A 23,168-nucleotide genomic window follows, 5' to 3' on the forward strand; every position below is an offset into this window, starting at 1 on the left:
GCACTACCGCAGCTCGCAGAATGGTGCGAAGTGATCTCTGCAGGAAGGGCGTGAGGTTCTGTCTCAATTCAGAAAGCTAACAGCAATTAGAAATAATATAATTTTGTTCTTAACTGTGATTTACAGTCAAAGAATAATAAAAAAGTGGCAATAACTGCAAATTGTTTGCTTCGCTGCTGAGATTAATCTCTTGGGCCTAGGAGCAAATATTTTGGAGTAAATGATGGTAGCTTAGCATCAGCAGACCTCTGCAGCTCAGTTCCATTGGGTGGTGTTTGTGGGATTCCCCACTAGTAACTTAAGAACATGTTTGAAGTATATCTGTTCTGCTGGTGAACTGGCTCTTTTGAGTACCCTATTTTGTGATGTTTATTTTGAGCATTTGCCTGAGATGTTCTTAATAAATAACCACGCACATAAAGCCACGAGGGATGTTGGGCTAATGTTTCTACAAACTGGCTAGAATTTGAAAATGAATTTTATGTATTCAGAACTTTTGATTGTTTCTCAATGATTTGCAGACGCCATTCGCGAGATCCGGAAATATGATGATGTGACGGAGAAAGTCAACCTGCAGAACAATCCTGGGGCTGTGGAGCATTTTCATATGAAGCTCTTCCGGGCCCAAAGAAACCTGTACATCGCTGGCTTTTCATTATTGATGGCCTTGTGAGTACAAAAAAAAGGAGCACTGTTGAAATTAATTCATTTCACAACCTTACAGTTGCCAGATATTTGGAGCCATCGTTAGCCAGCCAGCATGCTAGCTGGTGGTTGCTAATGTCCAGTACATGAAATTAAACCAGGTTGAAGAAACTGGATTATTTGTTTGGTGGCTATAGCAAAGATTTTAGCAGGAAGGAATTGGAGGAGAATTGGAAATATGTGGCTGTAAAACATGCTGCCAATAACATTGCAACACATCTAGTTGTCATCTTTCCTAAGTCTGCCTTTTTGTTCGTAGGGTCAGAGAACCATTTTATTTAACCTGCAGTCCTGCAGATGCTATAAATCCTATCAATCTCAGGTGACTTGGCCATTTGTGAAGGTTGCCAAAGAAACCTTATTTGGAATCCTTGTTCTTCCAGAGGGTAGAAAGAGGTTCAGTGGGAAAGGCATCTGGTCTTCGGTACATGCACAAGTGGGAAACGTGTTATTTCAAACGACAAGCAAAACCATTGCACTTCGGCTGCTTGCTGCATCATTTTGGATTGATCATCATGCGGCAGAAGCAAAATTCCAAATGGGGTGGTTCCATGTTTTGAATGAAACAACATCTAGAAGGTCCTAGACCTAGAGGAATTTTAAGGGCAAGTAGGTCAAGGCTGATGAGCATCACCTTCCTTTCTCTCCTTCCTCAGTTAGTTTCCAGGATGTTATATTCCCATCATGCTGCAGCTTGCATTGTTGCTGTTCTCTTAGCACAGCCCATTGTCCTGACCCACGCTCCCCATCTTTGCAGTGTCTTCATTCTCTTCTCCCCATTAGCACATATATCCCACCAGCGCCTCCTCCGCCCCCCCCCCCATCCTCCCAGCCTTTCCATTCTCTTGTCTGCTGTCCATATATGGCCTTTGCACTTGTTCTTTATTGCATAGATCTCCAGTGTCAGGCTCCCAGCTGCCGGGCATAACCACCCCACCCCTGATTGACCTGCTCTTCCCACTATCTTCACTCCCTTCTTCCCTTCAGCTGCTGTCTTAGGGTTTTCCCATTTTTACTTTCCCAAATAATTTCTGCCAAAACAAACGGTGGTTCGGTCCATACTCAAAACTGCTTCATTCTATGCACGTTTCCAAGCATTTAAAATAGACGTATTTGATTTGGAATTGGACCATCTGAAACGCGTTGTTCCATGAACATCATGTTTATTGCATCCCTTCAGGGGACTCTGTAGGGTCTCCCTTATGTAGCGAGGAGCTTCAACGCCAGGGGTGGGCAGCTCACAAGATTCAGGGAACAAACGAATGGAAGCGTGCCATCTTTTCTAAAGCGGTTTTTTTGCATGGAATGTTACTTTGGGTTTGAAAAACCATACTAAAAGAATGCAATAGTGTCCCTGATAGCAGAAAGATTGCCTGCCCTTATGTAAGGCTGATGTCAGAGTCTCCTTGGAACACTATTGGCCTACTTCTTTGTGCTGAGTTAAACTTGCAGTTTCATGGAACTTTATGTGATCAGTTGTTTTTTTTTTTTAAAAAATGTATGTATGGCATATTCTGGGGCTGATTGGGTGGCCTTGGACCAGTCACTGTCAGTCCAGCTCACCTCACAGGGTTGTTATTGTGGGGAAAATTAGGAGTAGGAAGAGGTTTTGTGTATATTCACTGCCTTGAGTTATTTATTTAAAAAGAAGGGATATAAATAAGGAATTATTGCAGAGTAAATCAGATTATAAATACTTAAGTGCCTTTGCCTTTAAATTTACTTTATAGGTAGTCCTCAAGTTTATGACCGGTCACTTAGTGGTCAGGTTTGGTTGGAATTCTTCTAGATAAAACCAAAATAGAGTAAAAAGAAATAGTATATTCTGTCATCAGAGCCATTCTGATAGCATGGAAGCCTGCTGCCAAGCATAGGAAGACTTTCCTATAACTTTTCATATTAATATTATGCTATCTCCCTTTATTGTTATTTTTTTTGGAAGTATTACAATAGTGCATTGTCCTGGAATTGTATTTTTTTTAATTCAGATGAATTTCTGTTATTGGTGCATACATATTTAGATTGTGTGTAAAATAAACTGGAGGCCAAGGAATTCATACAGGTAGCCCTTGCCTTATTATTTCTTTAGTAACTCTTTCAAAATCTACAATGGCGTTGAAAAAGTGATTTGCCTGTACTTAATGTCTGTTGCAGCATCTTTGTGGTCATGTGATCAAAATTTGGGCAGTTGGCATCTGGTAAGTATTTACAATTGTAGCTTCTCAGGGTCACGTAGTTGTGACCGTCCCAGACAACTTCTGACAAAGTTAATGGGAGAAGACAGTTTCTCTTAACAACTGCATGATTCATTTAATGACTGGTGAGCCACTGAAAAACTACAGGTAGTTCTCAACTTACAACCACCATTAAGCCCAAAATTTGAGATGAGTTTTGCTCCATTTTGTGACTTTTCACTCCACAGTCGTTAAATGAATTATTGCATTTGTTAATAAACTGGTTGTTAAACGAATCTGGATTCCTCATTGACTTTGCTTGTCAGGGGATTGCATAATCCCGGGACACTGCAAGGATCATAAATATGAGTCAGCTGCCAAGCATCTGACTTTTGATCACATGACCATGGGGATCCTGTAAAAGTTGTTAAGTGTGAAGAACAGTCATAGGTCACTTTTTTCAGTGCTGTTGTAACTTCAAATGGTCACTAAATGATTTGTTGTAAATCGAGGACTGCCTGTATAGCAAAAAAGATCATAAAATGGGTGCTCACGACTGCTTTTCTTAGTGACAGAAGTTCTAGTCTCAATTGAGGTCATAATTTGAGGATTACCTGTGCATTTTTTTCCGGAGTTTTTTTTTAGCATGTAGTCTTGGGTGTAGGCACAAAAGCCCTAGGAAGCTACTAGTGGATCTTTTTTTTTTAGTATGATAGATTGGGAAACATTAGAAATTTAAATTCATTAAAAATTAAAAGTGAATGGAATTGCCTTATTTATGTTGAATTCTGTTGAATTCTGTGCTAGTTGAAGTGTGGTCCCCATCATGACATTCAAAGACATGCTGTGCAGAATGACAAAAACATGACTGCTGCGTAACGGTAGACACGATGCCACATGGTCCTGGTAGGGAAGGAGAGCAGATGGTAATTCCTCTTGCAGCCTTACCTGGAAGACATCTGCAATCAAACCCTTCCATGTTCCCTCTTGCTGTTCTGATAATTGCCATTCTTTGCATGAAATAGCTGTGGAAGTTTGACCATTAAGCCACGAGGTGGCAGTCTGGAACATCTCTCTCTCTCTCTCCTCCCCCCCTCCCTCCCTAGCTCCCTCCCTCCCTCTCTTCTCCTCTCTTTCTCTCCCTGAAAGAAAGGCAGGCTCTTGAAAGATTTCTTTAGTCCGGAAACCAGAATTCTGTGCTGAATCAGCCAGGATATTGAACGCTTCCTCTTTGTAGTAACCCTAACATTGCATATATGTGATTAGGTAACTTGGAGTACAGATAGCACCTTCCTAACCTTAGGTCTAATCAATTTGTAGAAATTGCTGCCCTTGACAAGAAGCATTGGGTAAGTGAGATTTCAAATCCTCCAGAGTTTTCTTCACCATCACCACTTATTTCAGGAGAGCAACAATATTTGCCATTCATGCTCTTGCGGCCTTGCTACCGTGACAGCTGCTGTTCGTAACCCAAGTGAATCAGGAAATCGTGTCTTTAAAATCCTTAAGTCCACTTGGGAAGTTGCCTACCCAACTCTTGGGTTTAACTAGCAGCTGCTTTTGGCTTGGAGAGACCATGAAGAAGGTTGCTAACAATGCCTGTGGCATGTAAATCAGCCTGAATGCAGTGTTGAATGCAGCAGTTCGTTCAAAGAAGATCTTCCAGATAACGCAGTTGGGATGGGGAAAAAAGGGAAGTGCTAGCTATGAATTCCATTTCTTTGCTGTGTTTCTGGCTAAAGAAGCAAACTTTTTCGTCTTGACACCAGCTGTTACACAGGACATGGCTTCTCTGCTCTGTACCAATCTCTTATTGCTGAAAGGAGAAGCGTCAGGTCTCTTCAGAATAATTATGGAGGGACAACCGGATTCATTCTGCCTGTTTTTTTACCCTTAGCCTTTTCATGGGTCTACAAGACCATCTCAAAAAGCCTCTCCTCCTCTTTCCTTTCTTGGAGAGAAGCTATTTTGAAGCCAAAGTGTGAGTTTTGTGTTGCTCGCTTGTCACAGTTTGTCTTGGCTGGTTGGGCCTACATCTGGCATCTATTTTCATTCCTTCCTTCAAAACATTTCTATAGCCACCCCATCTTAATGCCACTGGGTGGCTTACAATCCAAAGGTAAAGCAACATTTAGAATAATAAAAAAGCACAGGAACCAGAGTGATGGGTGATTTTGTCCATGCTGATGGTGTTGAAGTGGTACCTCAGGAATTTCACCCAAGACTCCTATTCCTATTGGGACTATCTTTGGTTTCCTTTGCCAACATTGTACAACTTAAATCTATGTGGATTTTCTCTAGTTTTTTTCCTTTTCTAGTCTGCTGTTTTCAGTATTGCAGTATGCACTGTCTTATCAAGTAGTTTGTCTTATCAAACTACTTTGTCTTATCAACAGTTGTTAACCCTGAGGTGCTGTATGGCAGATGTTTGTCAGTTGAATTCTATATTTGGATGCTTGGCAAGTGGTTCATATTTATGACAGTCACAGTGTCCTGGGGTCATGTGATCCCCTTTTGTGAGCTAAGAAGAAAAGTCAATGGGAAGCCAGATTCACTTAACAACCATGTTACTAATTTAACAACTGCAGTGATTTACTTTCACTGGTGCTGGTGTAGTGTGTAATATGTATATACCATGATATAAGATCATACACCAGATCATACATGTTGCACAGAATATGATGTACATATGGAAACCTATGACTAGCCTTTTCCCCTAACTATTTGTATAAGGATTATTCTTTATATGATTCGGGTTGTCTTCTATTTTTGTATGGACTGCACCAGTAGAGTCTAAACCAATTTCATTGTATACATGATGTACAATGACAGTAAAGCCTTTGAACTTAACAAATGTTGTAAAAGTTGTAAAATGGGGCAAAATTCACTTAACAAATTTCTCTCTTAGCAACATAAATTTTGGGGCTCAATTGTGGTCATAAGTTGAAGACTACCTGTATTTCCATAGGACATATTGATTCTTTCAGTTTTCACTATTTTTCCCTTGTGTAGGGCAAGTGTGGCAAATTTGTCCAGTTCAAACTGCGTTGCAATATCTCGGTTGTATATTTGAACAGCGTTGAGCACTGGTTCTATTTCAGATGGTGTTTTTCCATACAGCTTCAGATCATCTAAAGGAGGCAGGATAGCCTGAAAAATGTACATGAAGTTTTGTTTAGCCTTAGCTGATTCTTTGCCCCACTGCTGTGTGGGGGAGTTTCTGCACAGATGGAATGAGTTTGTTTTCGACTATAGATGCTGTTGGACTATATCAGCTACTATACCAGTTAACAATTTCCAAATTGTTGGAAAGCAGGTAAAATGCTTGTATTTGTGAGGTGCTGCCCCTTTTGTTGGATCTTTCATTATTGGGTAGGTTTTACCATATGCTAACCATTCTTCAATTTTAACCCTCTTACTATAAGTTGTTAAGCTGCTTGGTAATGAGTGGGTGCAGACTGGTCGGATGTTTCAACCAAAAACCATGATGTAGTTCATCTTCACCTGGGACTGACCAATTCTTGATCTTCCTCCTCTTTTTCTTCACTCTTTTTGCTTTTATTACAAGTTCTTTCATTTCAGCTTTCCCCACCTCCCCTTTTCCACCTCCCTTATCCAAACTGCTTTCTTGTTATATTTCTTTGGGCTTTCCCACGGTTGTGCCAAGAATCGTATTGTTTCTTTTTTGTCAGGTTCATTGCATTCTCTCTTTTTGATGGATTGGTAAAAATATTCCTGATTCTACTAAAATTGGAGATTCTGCCTATAATGCATAATTCAAGCTTCATATCTGCCAATTTTCTTGGCTATAGCTGTTATTTGCTGCTTTGTTATTTCTAGTGCTTCCTTGATCTCCTTTGACTTTAAGTAATATTTCTTGATCAAATATTTTTGGTTGTCTTTTATCTGTTCTAGCTTGCTTACATCTGATCTTCACATGCTGATTTTATTTGCCAGTTTGATCTTTCATTTTGGTGATACACTGTTTGGCTTTTTTCTTGCTTGTTAATTTTGCATAAAAGATCTTCAGTTATAACAGCAGCTCTGCCGTACATCATTTGCTTTGGTTCTTGCAATGAGCTGGTACTTATCTTTGATATTGCAGTATTGGCATCTTTAAATTCTTGTGCTAGTTATTTTTGTGTTACAATCTTCAATGCAGGCAACCATATTCTATTATTTTTATGCTGTTCTAGCTGCTCAGTTATTCTTCATTGCATTTCCTCTTGTTTTTCAGCTAGAGGACTTTGTTCATTCTGAGGTTCAAATCTCTACTCAGCCATAAAGCTTATCACACTCACTATCTCTCAACATAATTTACTTTTCAGGGGTTTCATGAGGATAAAATATGTGGAGAGTGGCAAAAAAAAAGTGCATACCATTGCACATTCCATGAATGAAAGGCATTTTACAGCTGGAAGTAAATCCTGATTAAAGGGGAAGAACTAGCACAGCAATCTAACTGCCAGGAAGGTCAGAGAAGTTGCCTATTGGGTTTGGACTTGCCAAAACCGGGTGGGGCTTTTCAGACCCCTTGGATGAAATGCTGATCAACAACTGTATCAATGTAAGCAAAATGTGAATAACTGGTAGCATTCGTCCAATAGAGTTGCTCCTGCACCCGTTTGGTACTGTCTTTTCTTAAAATAGCGCTTTGGTTGAGACTTCCCATTATTTTTGATGCTTGTTACTTTGGTTACCTTAGCCCCATGATGGCGAACCTATGGCACTGCTACAGATGGCACGCGGAGCCATTTGTGCCGGCACGTGAGCTGCAGGTAAACTTACCTCACTGCGCATGTGCGGGCCTCACAGCTGATTTTTGCCCGGTTTGAGGCCTTTTTTAGCCTCCCAAAGGCTTGAGGAAGCCTTCTACAGGCTTCTGCAAGCTTTGTAGGCCGAAGTCTAGTCCCGTTTCGTCACTTCCAGTATTTTCGGAAAAACAGGAAGTGATGAAGCGGAGCTAGTTTTTGGCTTACAAAGCTTGCAGAAGCCTGCAGAAACCTTCCTCAAGCCTTTGGGAGGTCAAAAAAGGCCTCAAACTGGCCGAAAATCAGCTGTGAGGTGCAGTGCAGGTAAGGGGGCGGCGGTGTGTGTGGGTGGGTGGGGGGATTCCATGCGCATGCATAGCACAACGAGGGTTAAAAGATCTTTGCTGTTCAACAATTCTTTCTCAGATTTGATTGCTTGGGTTGGGTACAAACATGTCTCTGGTTTTCACCCGTAGGCAATTAAGGGAGAAGAACTATATGTAGCTTGAGGGAAGAGCACCTGGTTGGTCTCAAAGTCTCAGTTCCTGATATTGCCAGATAGGTCTGGGAAGGATAGAGAGTCGGTGTTGCCACTGTAGGCTAAGGGTGATGAGAGCTGAATGTCATGAAGCCAGATCCAGTGCAAGGCAAGCTTATCGCATAAGTTTGGGAAATATGGTCCCAAGTAGGAATTACCTACTTCTCTGCTCAACTTAATGGACAGGAATCCAATTGTCAGCAGCCTTTCTAGTGACTCCTGGAGTGTAATACTTGTCATTCCCTGTATTATTTCATTTTATCCTCCGTTCCCTTCCAGAAATACGCCCAGGAAGCTTTTTTGTCTTATTTATATATGCAACACCTGCATTTTATTCTGACGGGGGATAATCTACACTTCAAGGATACAGCACTGAATTCAGATCTAAAATTATACGATGTTGATCAAGGCAATTCTTGCTCCTCATTTCCTGTTCTTTCAGTATAGTGCCTGTCTTGAGAAACACTTCAGTGTTGGAAATTGGCAGTCAAGACAACAGCTTTCTGAGCAGGTTGATTAAGCTGAGGTTTCAAATCATTATCTCATCAGTTAGACCACTAACCAGCCGGGGCTTTTTATGTCTAACAAAAGTCTGACGGAATCGTTGACTTAAGTTCCAAGTAGCAGGCCAGAGTCTAGGGCAGGGGTGTCAAACTCGATTTCATTGAGGGCTGCATCAGGGTTGTGTTTGACCTTGGACTGGGGTGGGTGTGGCCAGAGTGGGCATGGCCAACTTGACGTCACTCGTGTCAGGGGGCCCTGTGGTGACCCAATTGCTTTGCCAGCAGAAAATGGACTCCTGATCTCAATTTTGTCTGGAACAGGCTCCTACAACCCTCTCCCAGAGAAAACGGAGCTCCGGAGGGCCGCGGGCAGCCCTCCTGAGCTGTGTTTTCGCTGGCAGAGGCACTGCGGGCTGGACCTTCACTGTTTCCAAGGTGGCACCGCAGGCCAGATCTAAATACTCTATGGCCTTGAGTTTGACACCCCTGGTGTAGGCTATACCTTCAGACAATTCAGGCATCTATTGAGAATTGTCATTTTTATTTTGCAATCAGGAGGTAGTCCTACAAACTCACATAACAATTGCACATTTAGGAAAAGGTTCAACATGGATCTAAACATCCTTTTTTTCCTCTGTTGTATAACGTGAGGGCCTCTGGTTTAACTAGTTGTTTTATCTTTACAGCCTCCTGAGACGACTCATTACTCTAATTTCTCAGCATGCCACCACCCTGGCCTCTAATGAAGCCTTCAAGAAGCAGGCAGAAGGAGCAAGTGACGCTGCCAAGAAATACATGGAGGAGAATGACAAGCTGAAAAAGGTATGGCTGTGAGGTCCTGAGAACTGAAATTGAAGAAAGGCAGGAGCCTGCGTGGCCTGGTCATATGACATGAGCACCATCCCATTTTTAATACTGCAACCGCCTCTTTATTACATTATATTATTATTTTGTTTTTAATAATAAGGCTCTACTGTTCCTCTAGGATAAATCTAGGATGGAATACTGCACAAATCAATTTAAAATTGAAATAAAAAGCATGTATTGCAAGCTTTAATTGGGGCATCAACTCAGATATTCCAAAGGACATACAGTATTATTTTTTTCCCCACTTGTCTAAATGCTTAGTGATTAGTAGGCTGGCCCTTCTCATTCTTGCTTTCTGGAAAAAGAGCTCTTGTAACTTTCCGGTCACAGTGATCATTTGATGCTATATTGGAGCTGTTGTGGGCTGAATCATTCATGCTGCAACAGGGTTGTGGCAGGCTCTGGAGTCCCATGGTATTTGTCATCCCTAGTGGCTATCAAAAAAAAATTGAAAGGGAACAGCAAAACCCTTTTAGATAAAAGGGTGAAGAAATTCTCCATGTTCAAATATATAGCGCAATTACAACACACCTATATAGTTCCTCCCTTTTTCTCTTGAGATTGGAATTGGTGTGAAATGGCAACTTGACAATAAGTGGATAAAACAAACACTAGAAATGTGTTTTAATGAGTAGAGGAAGTTCGCTCAAGCATTTCTATTTATTAACTAGCTCATTACACATCGGAAGTGTGGTAGTTGGATGCTACACACACAATACCGAGAGATTATTGCTTTTAATTTTCATGTGCTTTATGGAATAATGAGGTTAGAACTGGGGAGATAGGAAAGGGTAGAAAACGTGGATATAGTTTACATAAATGATAGATCATGATAAATTAAAGACTCATGTACAGTTTTGTATGTGGTTGCTTGAAGTATTTTTCTTTTTGAAAAAGTATGTAAATTAAACATATGTATACACAGAAAGAGAGAGATATGTATGTATACAGTATATAAGTAAAAATCTGTATAGCCTTTGAGCAATACGGTCATATACTTTTGGAACTGTTTTGTTTATAATTGGGTACTTTTTAATCATGGTTTTTGAGATTACGCTTGAATACGCTTGAATATGACAGATTTGCTCAGTTCTAGCCAGGCTTTTCCCAAAGTTGCTTTCTCAAAAGGCAGCTGGACTTTGTTTTTCCTTGAAGACATTTCGCTTCTCACCCAAGAAGCTTCTTCCGTTCTGACTTCAGGCTCGCTCAGGGCAAGATTCCTGTATGCCACTCGCTGCCCAGTAGCAGCGCCACGCTTCTGTGGTCATGAGGATGAGAAGCGAAACGTCTTCAAGGAAAAACCAGAAAGAGTCCAATTGCCTTTTGAAAAAAGCGCCATTGGGACAACCTGACCTGGATGACCGAGACTCTCCATGGACATTTAGCCAGGCCTTTGAAATATTTAGTCTCCTGGTGGGCAAGCACTCCATTGCTGTACTTCAGTGCTGGATGAGCTTTTTAAAACCAGTTTAAAAAATGCACACGCATGGATTTGTCACAGTTCTCATGCCTCTGTTGCAAATGTGTTGCTGTTTGGGAACAGTTTGAGTTTTTAGATCTCAGAAAGCTAAATCTGCTTGGAAGATTCAGTTACTGATTGGTCATAGAAATTCCCTTGAGATAGTCCCTTGTTATGGGGAGGGGAGAAGGGGGGGCGACACTGGGCATGCTCCGTCTGGGAGGTTGTCTGCACTGAGGAAATGCAAATGCAGCGCTCCCATTGGACAGCAAATGGCATACATACCTGACTGAGCCTGATTTATTGGCTCACTTTCTGCTTGGCATTGTAATCCTATCAGGCTAAGAGTCTTTCTGCCCTTTTTATGGCCCTCACCTCAGCATTGGGGTTAATCGCTGGCAAGGGACCTCCGTCCTTTTTCCTTCTAAGAATACACTGTGGGCGATCGGACTCCGAGACTGCTGCGGAGGCAAATGTCAAGCAGGCAGAGCTGCTGACACGGCAGTCTCTCTTCCCATGGGGACCCTTAAATGGGAGAATGGGAGTATTATTATTTTTTAACCAGGGTTAAAGACGGTGTTGCCCGAGCTGCTAAGAAATTAGAACCCATTTCACTCTTTACAGATTTAAAATAAAAATAAAAATCAGAAGGTACATTGAGAGGAAAAACGACTGCGGTAGAAGAGGGGAGGTAATCTGTTTTCACGGGCAACAATTTTGAGGGGATCCGCTTCCAATCCTTCTTTAGAACCAGAGGCTCTGGGGACTGAGCCTGCCAGAGGATGTGCCTATCAATTAGCCGTGATCTCTTTGCGATTCTGATTCTGCTCCAATGGAAACAGAAAAGCAACGGATGGCCGGCAATGACTTTGCTGACTCCTTGCATCCAGGTATAAAGTGATTCACTGGAGAGAGAGAGAATAGAGCTGCTCTTGGCTCTGCAGCCTGGCTTTCTGGCTCCTCCTCCAGTTCTAATTATCAAAATGCATCCTGTCCCAATTGCCTACTTTGTTCTTTCGGCAGTGCCTTTTCTCCTGGCAGACGACCCAGTGGAGCACATCACAAAAATCTAATTTTTGGGGCAAGCATGTCTCCCTAGAATTGCATGGCGTCACTGTAAGACAGGGCAGCCAAGAAAAGCAAGCACCTCTTGTCTTCACGCTCTGTTTTATAATTATAGTTCAGGTTTGAAAGGTTTGGGCCTCCCAACAGAGAAGGGAAGTTTAAGGCAACTTTCCCCATAGCCGGTGCTGAGAATTTTGGGAGTTAAAACTCCAATATCTGGAGCCGATTAAATTTTAGGGAGAGAAAAGGGCAGACAGAACTGTTGAGTTCTGTTTATGCTGGGAGTCCTGCGTTTCCTAGTTGAGCAGTTGAGTATCTCTGGGCAGTGGAACCTCTTGGTAGGGTTAGAGGAGTCATGAGGATGGAACTTTAAAGAGTAGCTATTTTTTGAACTTTCATTCTTTACTTTCATTCTTTATAGCAGTGTCCCAACCCAGCGGCTTTAAGATGAATGGACCTCATCTCCCCTAATTCCCTAGCTAATCTTAAATTGTAAAAAATCTTTAGAAAACTTAAAACTGGACAAGCAAATTGGGGATCTTGTTCTCTTTCACTAATTTGACCCAGGGAAGCTGCTGCACTGTTCTGCTCCTTCCTTAATAAGACACGGAACAAATCCTTACGTGCCTTGCAGGTAACTGTGGCCTCATACAGAGCCTGGTTTGGTTTACTATCATATAAGCTTCTGAATTCTGCTGAGCTTCCCGATTTGGAATATTGCTACAGCAGCGGATGGTCTTCCTGATTAACAGGTTGCTCTGTAACCTGCATGGAAAGAAAAATGCCAGTAAGCTGTTTCCTGTATCAAACAAACTTAGATGGCACCAGGCTAAAGAAGGCAAGCTTGAAATCCAGCTGCAAAGCCTTGATGCCAGCTTCCTCCCCCACCCCCGCCCATGTAGGTAAAATAATAATGAAACATTTGAGCTCTGCCAGTCGCCGTGCCCTTTAAAATTTCAGTATATTCAAATTGTGTGTGGATAAAAACCACATGGGGGCAGCCTAACCTAACATCTCTAGTTGCTGCAAGGGCACAGTCTTTTAACATGGCAGGATTTATTTATTTTTATGAAGTTAATTAAAATGACATCCATAGCTGATAGCCTTGACCTCCCTGGATAGCGCGAGGCTTTGAACATTGTGGCTGTAACTATGTAAAGATAAAGTGTAGTTGTAAACAAGGTATAACTGCATATAGATGTTGTTCAAGGTTGGTGATTATTGCAAACTGTTCCTTGCAGTTTCAGATTGGCAAAGCTAGAGATAACGGGACTTTGGCGCATATCTCTTCCGTTCCCTTTCCCTCCTAGCAAATGTTGTCTTTTCTGAAGCCTTCAGATAGACTTTGTCTTGTAGTTATTGAAATCGCCATTTGGGGTTCAGGTAGAAGTTTCATTGCTCTTTTCTCACATCTGTTGCCTTTACTTGGTCTGGACAGAGAGGTTATGCTCTTCTGACTACCTTATTTAAGTTTCCCATTTGGGGCTGAAATCACATAGTATCCTTTGGAGCTTTGTCCTGTGTTTTTGTATGTCAGATTGGTCGCAAGAAGGAAGGGCTGTTCCTAGGCCACACCTAGGCATTTTATGGGTCACATCCATCCCTTCCTGTCTGGCCCACGTGAGGTCAGTCGGAAATTAGAAATCAAATGTAAACAAGTGTACGCAATAAAACTGCGTTGCTTTTATTTTGGAGGCGTTTGTTGATATTTCTTAATTTACCTAGGTACGTGCATGTGTGCCTGCTCACCTTCACAGCCCAATTGGTTCAGTCCTCCACAAAAAGTCCCAGTTCCTCATATGGGGCCTCGTGGGAAAACGGATTGCCCACCCCAGCCCTAGGCCTGTCTTTCCCAGGGTCAGGAGAATCTGCTGTGGAAGAGTTGATGAACTTGGAAAGAAAGGTGTTTTCCTTGCATTGCCTGTTCTTATTATGTGGGTGCAGAAGATGATGGTAGTGATAGTGGAGCCAAGGGATGAAAGAATCTCTCCGGCACACCTTGCTATGCACCCACGTAAGCGTTGCTTGGTTGGTGTTTATTTTATATCCCGCCTTGATCATTTTTATAAACAACTCAAGGTGGCAAACATATGTTAATGCTCCTTCCTTTTTCTATTTTCCCCACAACAAGAAGTCTGTGAGCTGAGTTGGGCTGAGAAGAGAATGACTGGGCCAAGGTCACCCAGCTGGCTTTTCCTTCATATAGATTCTGAAGTAAAGCCACAACTCCAAATTTCCCTGTCTTTTTCGTATTGCCTCCCCAAGTGCGCCCCCCCCCACACACACACACATTGTAGGAAACACTTTTGCATGGAAAAATAAATGAGTTGGATGCCGTATGAAGGAAATACTAGTTTATGTTCCCAAGAAACCATATCTGGGTGATGGTGGGGCATTTGGTTTGTGAACATTGTTTTGAGGTTTCCTCAGCTTCATATGCTCTAGCTTCTTTAATGATTTCATCCATTGGCCAAGGTGGGCAAATAAGACTCCCAGCCTTTTGCCTGCTGGTTTTGCTTTGATGTTCCCTCTAGAAGCAGGCCTTGCTGCAACCCAGTGGAGAAGAGTAAGATAGGATGGAAGAGAGGCTGATCTGAAAAGTAGGCCCCCCCAGCTTTGTACGGCTTGAGAAATAGATGGGAGTTGTATTTCTTCAAAATATTGGGAACTGGGATAAAGTCCGTGCCACCACTTTTCTGGAAATCATGCGTATAAGGTAACTAAATCTTGCCTAAGGACAAGCAAATTTAAAAATATTTCCCCTTTTCTAGATTTCTTGGCTTCTGTGTTGATAGGCAGGTTGTTCTGTGAGGACTACGTAGCAATTTGTTCTTGGCTTGAACTAATCTTAATGCACTTTGGAGTGGATGGATAAAATGCTAGTGGTCGCTACCGATTCCGATAGCTACAGTATATGCTGTTTCCAAGTCAGAGTAATCTGAAGAACTCCATTGGAAGTTCTGTCCGGCTTTCCTAATACCTGTAGTATCTGGTGAATCATGGTAGAAAAAAATAATTATTTATTTTAGAAATAATTTATAATTTATTTAATTATTTCTGCCACAAATGATGTGCAAAACAGCTGGCTTATTTGGGTGTTTAGTCTATTCCAAATGACTTTTGTATGAGCAATTTTATCCTACACAAAATAAAATCCTTTTATAACTGATAAGACACTGAAACAAAAGTGAGGTGGGTTTTTTTTTTTTTTTTTGAGGCTGCCACATAAAATTTGTTTATGCAACATATTTTTGCTGGAAGATCTGGGGAAGAATAGTTTTAGTAGCCATCAGGTATGCTGGGGAAATGGCTAGTAGAAGAATTGGCTGAAATCCATCAATTATTTGCCATGACTTGCACATTAGTAACGGAGGGAGAAGAATGCCAGGCTCTTGGAAGTAAAGGACAAAGGATATGAGTAGAATCGGGACATTCCCTAGGCATGTGAAATCCTGGTGAGAATTTTATATAATCTTTTTTTTTTCTGTGCGTAGCATTGCTAAAATTCAGCTTTCACTTCTGTGCCTTTATGAGTACGCTGCTGCTCACAGAAACTGAATTAAAGGCTTTCTCAGTTCAAACGTTTTTGTTTTTTTTTAAAGGCTCATCCAACCCTCTCCATTAGCCGTTAGCTTTCTTTTCTTTATAAAATTTCAATACGTCAAAAGCAAAGAAAAAAACCATTAAAAAGAGAATGGGAAGGTAGGGGGAAAAACGCAAAATTGGGGATTGCAGGCCAAAAGGGGAAGGGGAACTTCTTACTTTTCTTCAGTGTAGACAAACAACTAACCATCAACGAGCCTTTGAATTAGAATAAGCCATAACAAACAGTACTACTATCATCATGAAAAGGCCTAATCATCAAAAGCCAAGGTTAAAATTTCGTTTCAAGCAAAAACAAAAAATCCAAGGGTAGGTTCCCAGTAGAAACAAGCTAGATATAAAGACTGCTTTCTTTAATCGAAGCAGACAATTTTACTTGCTCTGCCAAATCCATTAATTTCACCTTCCACGTTAATCGTTCTTTCTTCTTGAAAATTCAGTTTTCTCATTCTGCACCAAATGCACTTCCACTTCAATTACGTTGGCTGAGGCACTTGGGGAGTTGAAATCCACACAACTTAAAGTTGCCAAGGTTGAGGGGAAAAAAAGAAGAGGACTCGACACGGCTCTAGAAGAAGTGTGCACAACAGCCCTTTTCTCTCTTTTTTGCAGTTTTTGCAGGCAGTTACAGATAATTAACAGTATATTCTGCTGTTTTGGGATCAATTAATGCAAATGAATATAAACCCTCAAGTAGGCACCTAATTTAAAAAACCCTTATGAAAACATCTTGCTTAGATGACTAATGTGTATCCAATCCTATAATCTTCATCTTCCTCAAGTAGGCCTCAATCAGGTTTATACAAACCCCATGGTTAGCAGGTCCAGGTGGCCAGATTTATTATTGGAAAATGGAGGAACAGTTTAATTGGAAAGAAAGCTGAGCCTTGCCAGAGGTTCTGTATGTCCCATTGAGAATCTGATTTACCGTATTACAGTTTTATGTTGCCATAAGAACTCCAGGAATTATTTCTATTGTATCAGCTGTTGGTGTGTAACAGGGTCGTAGCCCAACATCACATGTTAGGACAGTCTGCTTTGAACAGGACCTTAAGGATGACTGAGTAGTACTGTGCACATGAAGTAAAAGTAGTCCTCAACTTATAACCGTTCCATTTAATGACCAAAGTTACAACAGCAGTGAAAAAGTGACTTATGGCCATTTTTCATACTTAACAACAATTGCAGCATGCTCACGATTGCGTGATCAAAATTCAGACTCTTGGCCACTGATTCGTATTTATGATGATCCCAGTGTCCTGGGATAATGTGATCACCTTTTGCGACCTGAAAAGCAAAGTCAGCGGGGAAAGCTAAGTTCACGTAATAACCGTGTTACTAATTGAACAGCTGCGCTGATTCGCTTAACAACTGTGGCAAGAATGGTCGTAAAATGGGATAAAACTCACTTAACAAATGTCTGTGCTTAGCAACAGAACTTTTGGGCTCAGTTGTGGTCGTAAGCCTGTACTGTGACGGCTTGACTGCCTCCCGAAATGAACTTGGTCAGAGTCACACTTGGAGACTGGCTGGGCACTTAAGTGCTTCTTTCCCCAAGCAATTTGCCATAAGTTCAGTTACTGTCCCTTTTGGACTCCCCGCAATAGCTCTTTTGGCCAAGAGTACAAAAAGATGACCACCTAGCTATATATTCCTTTCCTTGTCTTGCAAAACTTCTGAAGGAATCTATTCATAGCTTTCCAGAATTACTGCTTTATCCTAACGATTTATCTACCCGTGGCCTCTTGAGAGCATCTGCTGTATCCGAAGAGGGACCGGCAAGAATGCTGATCGGAAGGGACTGAAGGTGCGGCGGTGGGGGAGGCACGGTGTGTCCAGTCAGTGGATTGTAATTGAGGGTAGTAATAATTTTCTGTGTGATTTTGGACGGGGGGGTGGAGAGTAGGATTTTGTTCAGGTGTCACACCTGTTTGGAAGCAGGTCATGAATATGGGCTTCCATTTGACAAACCAAATGCAGGTAAGTATACATGATGTGGTGCATACTGCTAAATTACATCGGTACAGTTTCTGGAAAAAGACATGGAACAGCGCATGAGTCTGAGGGTTGGGTAAGACAATAGTTACAGTATTTTTCTGGGTTCCTCTGAATTCTAGGTTCTGCTGCATATAAGCAGCAGCCCAAATGGTTACTGGAAAAGTCAGGAAACTCCTCATTTTGGGGAACCTGATCTCAGATGGTCAGAGTTCCTTTCTCCCAACTTATTCATGCCGTCCACCAATTCAATATCGCTTCTCCTTTTCCTTGCAGGAACTGAAGCTGGCAGGGGTGGAAGTGGCCGACCTGGACCTCAAAAGCGTTGGGGCGGAGGAAGAAAACCGAACTCTGCAGGCTGAAGTCAAGAAACTGCAGGATGACTTGGCCTCTACCAAAAAAGGTGAGAGGTGAAGCTCCAGGCATGAAAGGGCTCGTGTAGGTCACCCTGATTATCTATTTTACACGGCAGGTGCCATTTTCCAGCAGTTTAGAGAAAGAAGGACTTGCTTGAGCAACTCTCTTCTTTTCTCTCTGTTCCCTACTCCAAATTTTGCACAGTTGGCTCTTAAGAGGTTGGAAGCTACTGAAGGGGTGATATAGTATCTATTTATAATTAGAACTGTATACCCATGTGCCTTCCTCATGTACAGTCTTGAATCTCTTCCTCCTGTTGGCTTTAAATAATTCACTTGGCATCAAAGTTTGGGAATCATGAGCCAATCCTGGAACATTTCTTTGTACACACGCTGTTTTTCTCTGGAGTCATGTAGTTAGCATTTCTCTTGTCCTGCAGGTTCTGTCCGGTTATAAAATTAATTCCTTTCTGTTTAAATTGACCCTAAGGGTCTAGACCACTTTGTGAGATATCTCCTTCCATCTCTTTAGGCTAACTTTCCTTTCAGAAGTGTCCATGCCCAGCGTTGGCAAGAAACTGGGCCTTTTTCAAGCTCACTTGTGTAAAACAAATATGCCCGTCTCTTCTGCAAGTAGTTTCTTCAGTTCCTTCTTCCTCTTCCCCAGCTGATCTCTGGCTTAAGATGACATAACTTCCTTTGTTCACGCTGATCTATGCAAGGCCACAAATTTTGGCTGAAAGAACCTGAACTTTGGAACACAATTGAATAAAACTTGGGAACACAACCTTTCCTGCAGAAACAAAATTTGCAAGAGCACAATAGCTACGTGGGGAAGGTTGCTTCTATTTCTCTTCTTTGACTAGACCAACGAAGGACAACTTTTCAGTTGTCAAGTGCTAAACGTGATGTCAGCCTTAGCAATAAATGCAGACTGTAGTATATCACACATAGGACTGTGTCCAAGATATTCCTTTCACCCATCCCCCACTAGATTTTCTTTTTGAGTTGGTTTCTCCTTCACTTAAATTATTAAAATGTTATTAATTCTATCATGGAGCTTGTGGTAAATATTTTTGTGTGGTAAAGTAAGCCACTCACTTCTGGTAATCATGATTTGAAAGTGTTTTGGCCACAAAAACGGGGCTCATGAGTGTTACTGCCTTCATCCTACCACCAGACTATTTTTCCTTCTCTGATCCTGCTTTTCTTGTTATTCTCTTGTGCATATTTAGTTATACATCCATATTCAAGGACAGTAACACTGTTTTGCTGAAGTCTTCAGTTTACATTCTTCTGAGAAAACCGCAGATAATTAATAAAGACATTCCCATGGAGCTTGGCATGCTTGCAGAAATATAATACAGTGCAAATACTGAATGTGGGAAAGAGAAGGTGAGATAACAGAAGAGTTAATAATGACACCTGCTTCAAAGACCAAAGATGGTGGCCTTGTAACTCAGTTGTTGCTTCCCACAAACAATGTCCTGAACACTAAACACATAGAAGTATTTTAGAGAGTCTGTTTGTGATACTCTAGAGCTGCACAAGGCATTCGTTGCGGTGTTTTATTTGGGTAGCTCGCAACACCAACTGCTCATTAATATACCCATCATTGTACACTGCCCAGAGTTGCTTTTGTGAAATGGGTGGTTTCTAAATTTGATGTATGAATTTCAATAAATAAAATACATACCTAACTGTTCTCTCACCCAAGGGAAGCTGGAGACAGGTGGTCTACAAACCTTGGAGAGCTATAGTATGGCATTCCCCCGCACCTCCCCTGCTCCTCCCTGACAGGTGACTGCTCTTCTCTATTGCAGTATCAATTGAGCAGCTCCTCTGGATCCCATATACAGGGAAGGCAAATTGAAGCGGTTGACATCAGCCCTAGAGGAATCCTGGAACTGAGAAGTTCTGGGTGGCAGCTGACCTTTGCAATCCTTCGTGGCTTCGCATAACGCTTTGGTGTATTCTTCCCTCTGCTTCCAGCCCTAACTGATCAAATGGCATAGCGGTCAGGCAGATGGATAGTACCAGATTGCTGTGTTGTAGCCACATGCACCATTCAGGAGGTCTTCTACATGGGCATGCTTTTTTTTTTTGCATTATTTTTAGGATGCAGGGTGATCTAGTAGTAAGGTGGAACAGCTGCTTGTCCCTGCCCGGGTGAAGTGGCCTGTCTCTTTTTCCAGCATCACCTTTTATAGCTGTCAAAATGGGTAGCATGCTTCCACCTAGTGCTGATCCCTCAGCTAGGGCTCAGTCATTAAGGGGCCAAAAAGCTTCATAATTTGGCAGGCCCATTCATAGACTTTTCCCCCTGCAAAGTGCTGCCCCGTACGCACAGGCAGTTGTCAGTCTTAAAGGGTGGATAGTGGGCTAATTTCTCATAGGCACCAATGTGATTTAGTGGCTCAGGGGTTGTTCCAGGAGCACGGAGACACAGGTGCTTGTCTGCTCTCAGCCCCATCAGCTCCCTTGGTCACTTCGGCCATTCGTTCTCTCTTAAACCAACCTACTTCACAGGGTTGTTTGGGAGAAAATAGGGAGTACAATGTCTCCTGTCCTTCGGCTCTCTATAAAAGGCAGTATATAAATATTCAAATGCAAATCTTTTTTGACTTTTGAATCTGGTCAACTCAATGACCCGATGAACATAACAATTCTTAACAATATTACAGTGTGGGACAGGGCGTGAGGGGCAAGTAATTTACACAAAAGAGAGAGGAGAAAAATCCAAAATAGCGGATAAGAGTGCCATGCCATATCTAAAATAGATAAAGCAACGAGAATTGCAAGAAATGTTTAACTGTTAAGTAAGAATAATTAAAGGGAAAAAATTAAAAATGTAGAATCATTTCTGCCCTTCTTTCCATCCAGTAGTTATCTTACGTACTTTTTCTCTCTCTCTTTCTCCTTCCTTTTATCATATAATTCCCTTCCCCTTCTCTTTATCCCTTTTTAAACCCCCAAATCATCAATTCAGTCCTGTCTCAACAAAAAGTCCATATAAGATTTCCAGTCTTTCAAAAAGGTCTTTGGAGTTTTTTCCTGGCCAGACTGACCAGGCTTTGAATATAATTGATCATTCTCAGTTAGTACTTATTTGGTTGTTTTTGATAATACAGTAATAATTTAGGGTTATATGAAAGGAGGAGAAAGAGAAAGAAAAATGAAATGGTCCAAAGACATTATCAGGTTGAGTCTGAACTTAACTGTTGCCTAATTTTAAATGCTGCAGTGACAAATTTAGCTACTATGTGGGTGATGTCACGATTTGAATCTGAAATGAAGTAGTAGGTATAAAAATCCTCCATTCTTGCTAGTACTTGCAGTAAAAGGGGAGTTATACTCTTTTGAAAATCTTAGTAGAAGTCAGGGGCATGTCGGGTTGTTTTGAGTTGCAAGGGCACATACTTTTAAGTAATTTAATTCATCCAAGATTCTTCCCTTCATCATCTGCAAGAAGACAAGAACCCATAAAAATCACAAATGAGTAGCAAATTTTCCAATGCTTGCCCTTGGTACTGTGATGCATTCTGATCTTGGAACTGTTAAGAGGAGTTGGTTTCCAATCATGGCCCAAACTAGAGAAGCTCCATTTCAAACATCTTATTCAAATTGCAGTATTTTTTTTCTCTTTCTCTCTCCCCCCCCCTCTCTCTCACACACACACACACACATATCATTGGTAGTGAATGGCAGGTGAACTCCCAAAATTCCTAGCCAGTGCAATCTTAGCTTTGCGGCTGGGAATTCTGGAATTTGTAGTGCAACCTATCTGGAAGGCATTGAATTGCTGAAAGCTTCACTAGGATTTCATCTTTCACCTCTTTCGTAGAAATGTAACTTATATGTTTATTTTAACAGTTCTTACAAACCACTCCACCTCAGAGAGCACTCTGGGTAACATGCAACAAACAAATATTAACAATCAAGCATAAACAGAAAAACAAAAAACAGGAAAACACAATACAAACGTTATCAAAAAGCTAGAGACTGGTCTGAATATTGCAGAACAACTGAAACAAGTGCAGAAGCTGGAGAGATCTACTTCCATTGTTTACTGTGCAAAACTGAACACCTGAACAGGGCTGATTCAGATTCTTATTTTACTTCTACCCTCCTTTCTAAAAGAGAGACATGGAATAGCTTTCATCTTAACTATATACCCAAAGCATGTTGGGTTAAGAGAGATAAGTATGCCTTGTACTTTCTATGATGTTATAAGAAGTATTATTCGGTAGAACAGCCACCTCTTGTTTCATATTGGTAATTGTCATGGATTACATTATTTCAACTCTTTTGGCTCCCATAATAAAAAGCAAAGAAAATTTTTGAAATAACCAAAATAGTAATGCTTTCTTGTCTCATTGCAGTTTCCCTGCTTATTTCAGATTTTCACACTAGTTCATATTTTCACCAAGTTTATGAGCTATTTAGAACTATCCATAATCCTGCAGTACTGTGACCTACAGTATAATCTGAACTTCATCTACAGTCTACCAATGTATAATTTTTTTAAAAAAGGTTTATAAAGTTTTTAATGAGCAATATGCAGAACAATGCACCTTGCATCTTTTTATTAAATATATGAACCTAACGTTCACTGTGTTAGGAAAAAATATGAAAAAACTTCAGGATTAGTTCAGCTAAATATTTTGTGTACTTGTTGCTCAGTCCTGTGTACGTTCATTTGGAAATATTTTGGTCTATTGCTCTTTATACAGTGCTTCAACTGATACATATTTTTGAATTATCCTTAAAGTCTCAAACTACAAAAATTCTTCTACTTCAGCCGTTCTTTTGTAAATTTATTTGTGTGGTTGGAATTATTGGCCTACATTTGCTTAAACATCACCTCATGAATGAATGCTCTGATATTTCATTGTAGAATTGCTGGTACAATCTAGAATCTATTACCTGTTAGGCCATCATTTTAGAGATATTTCCTTCCTAAACAGAAACAGAATGAGCACCGCCAAAAAAGCAGTGGTCAGGAATGGCTTCCAACTTCCAGCCAGCTTAATTACAACAGTTGATTGTGGGACCAGTCTTCCTAACCATCAGAAGGCTATGGCAGGTCTACCTGATCTCCAGTGGCCAAAGGAGGAGGGGCTGGTCTATTCAACTTCCAGAGGGTAGCGTG

At 41.2% G+C, this 23,168-nt stretch overlaps 1 protein-coding gene across 2 annotated transcripts in view; it reads left to right on the plus strand.

Moving 5' to 3' along the window:
• BCAP31 (B cell receptor associated protein 31) overlaps window positions 1–23,168 on the plus strand; it is a 48,154-nt gene that overhangs the window by 11,983 nt on the left and 13,003 nt on the right. For both annotated transcript variants that reach the window (XM_026711685.2, XM_087925772.1), the window contains exons 4-6: window positions 522–669; window positions 9,358–9,493; window positions 17,937–18,063. In XM_026711685.2, coding sequence (XP_026567470.1) covers window positions 522–669; window positions 9,358–9,493; window positions 17,937–18,063 — 411 coding nt within the window. The remainder of the gene's footprint in view (window positions 1–521; window positions 670–9,357; window positions 9,494–17,936; window positions 18,064–23,168) is intronic.

This window comes from Pseudonaja textilis, chromosome 2 (assembly GCF_049901715.1).
Source record: "Pseudonaja textilis isolate UNSWEBS1 chromosome 2, rPseTex1.2, whole genome shotgun sequence".
In the NCBI taxonomy this organism is placed as follows: domain Eukaryota; kingdom Metazoa; phylum Chordata; class Lepidosauria; order Squamata; family Elapidae; genus Pseudonaja; species Pseudonaja textilis.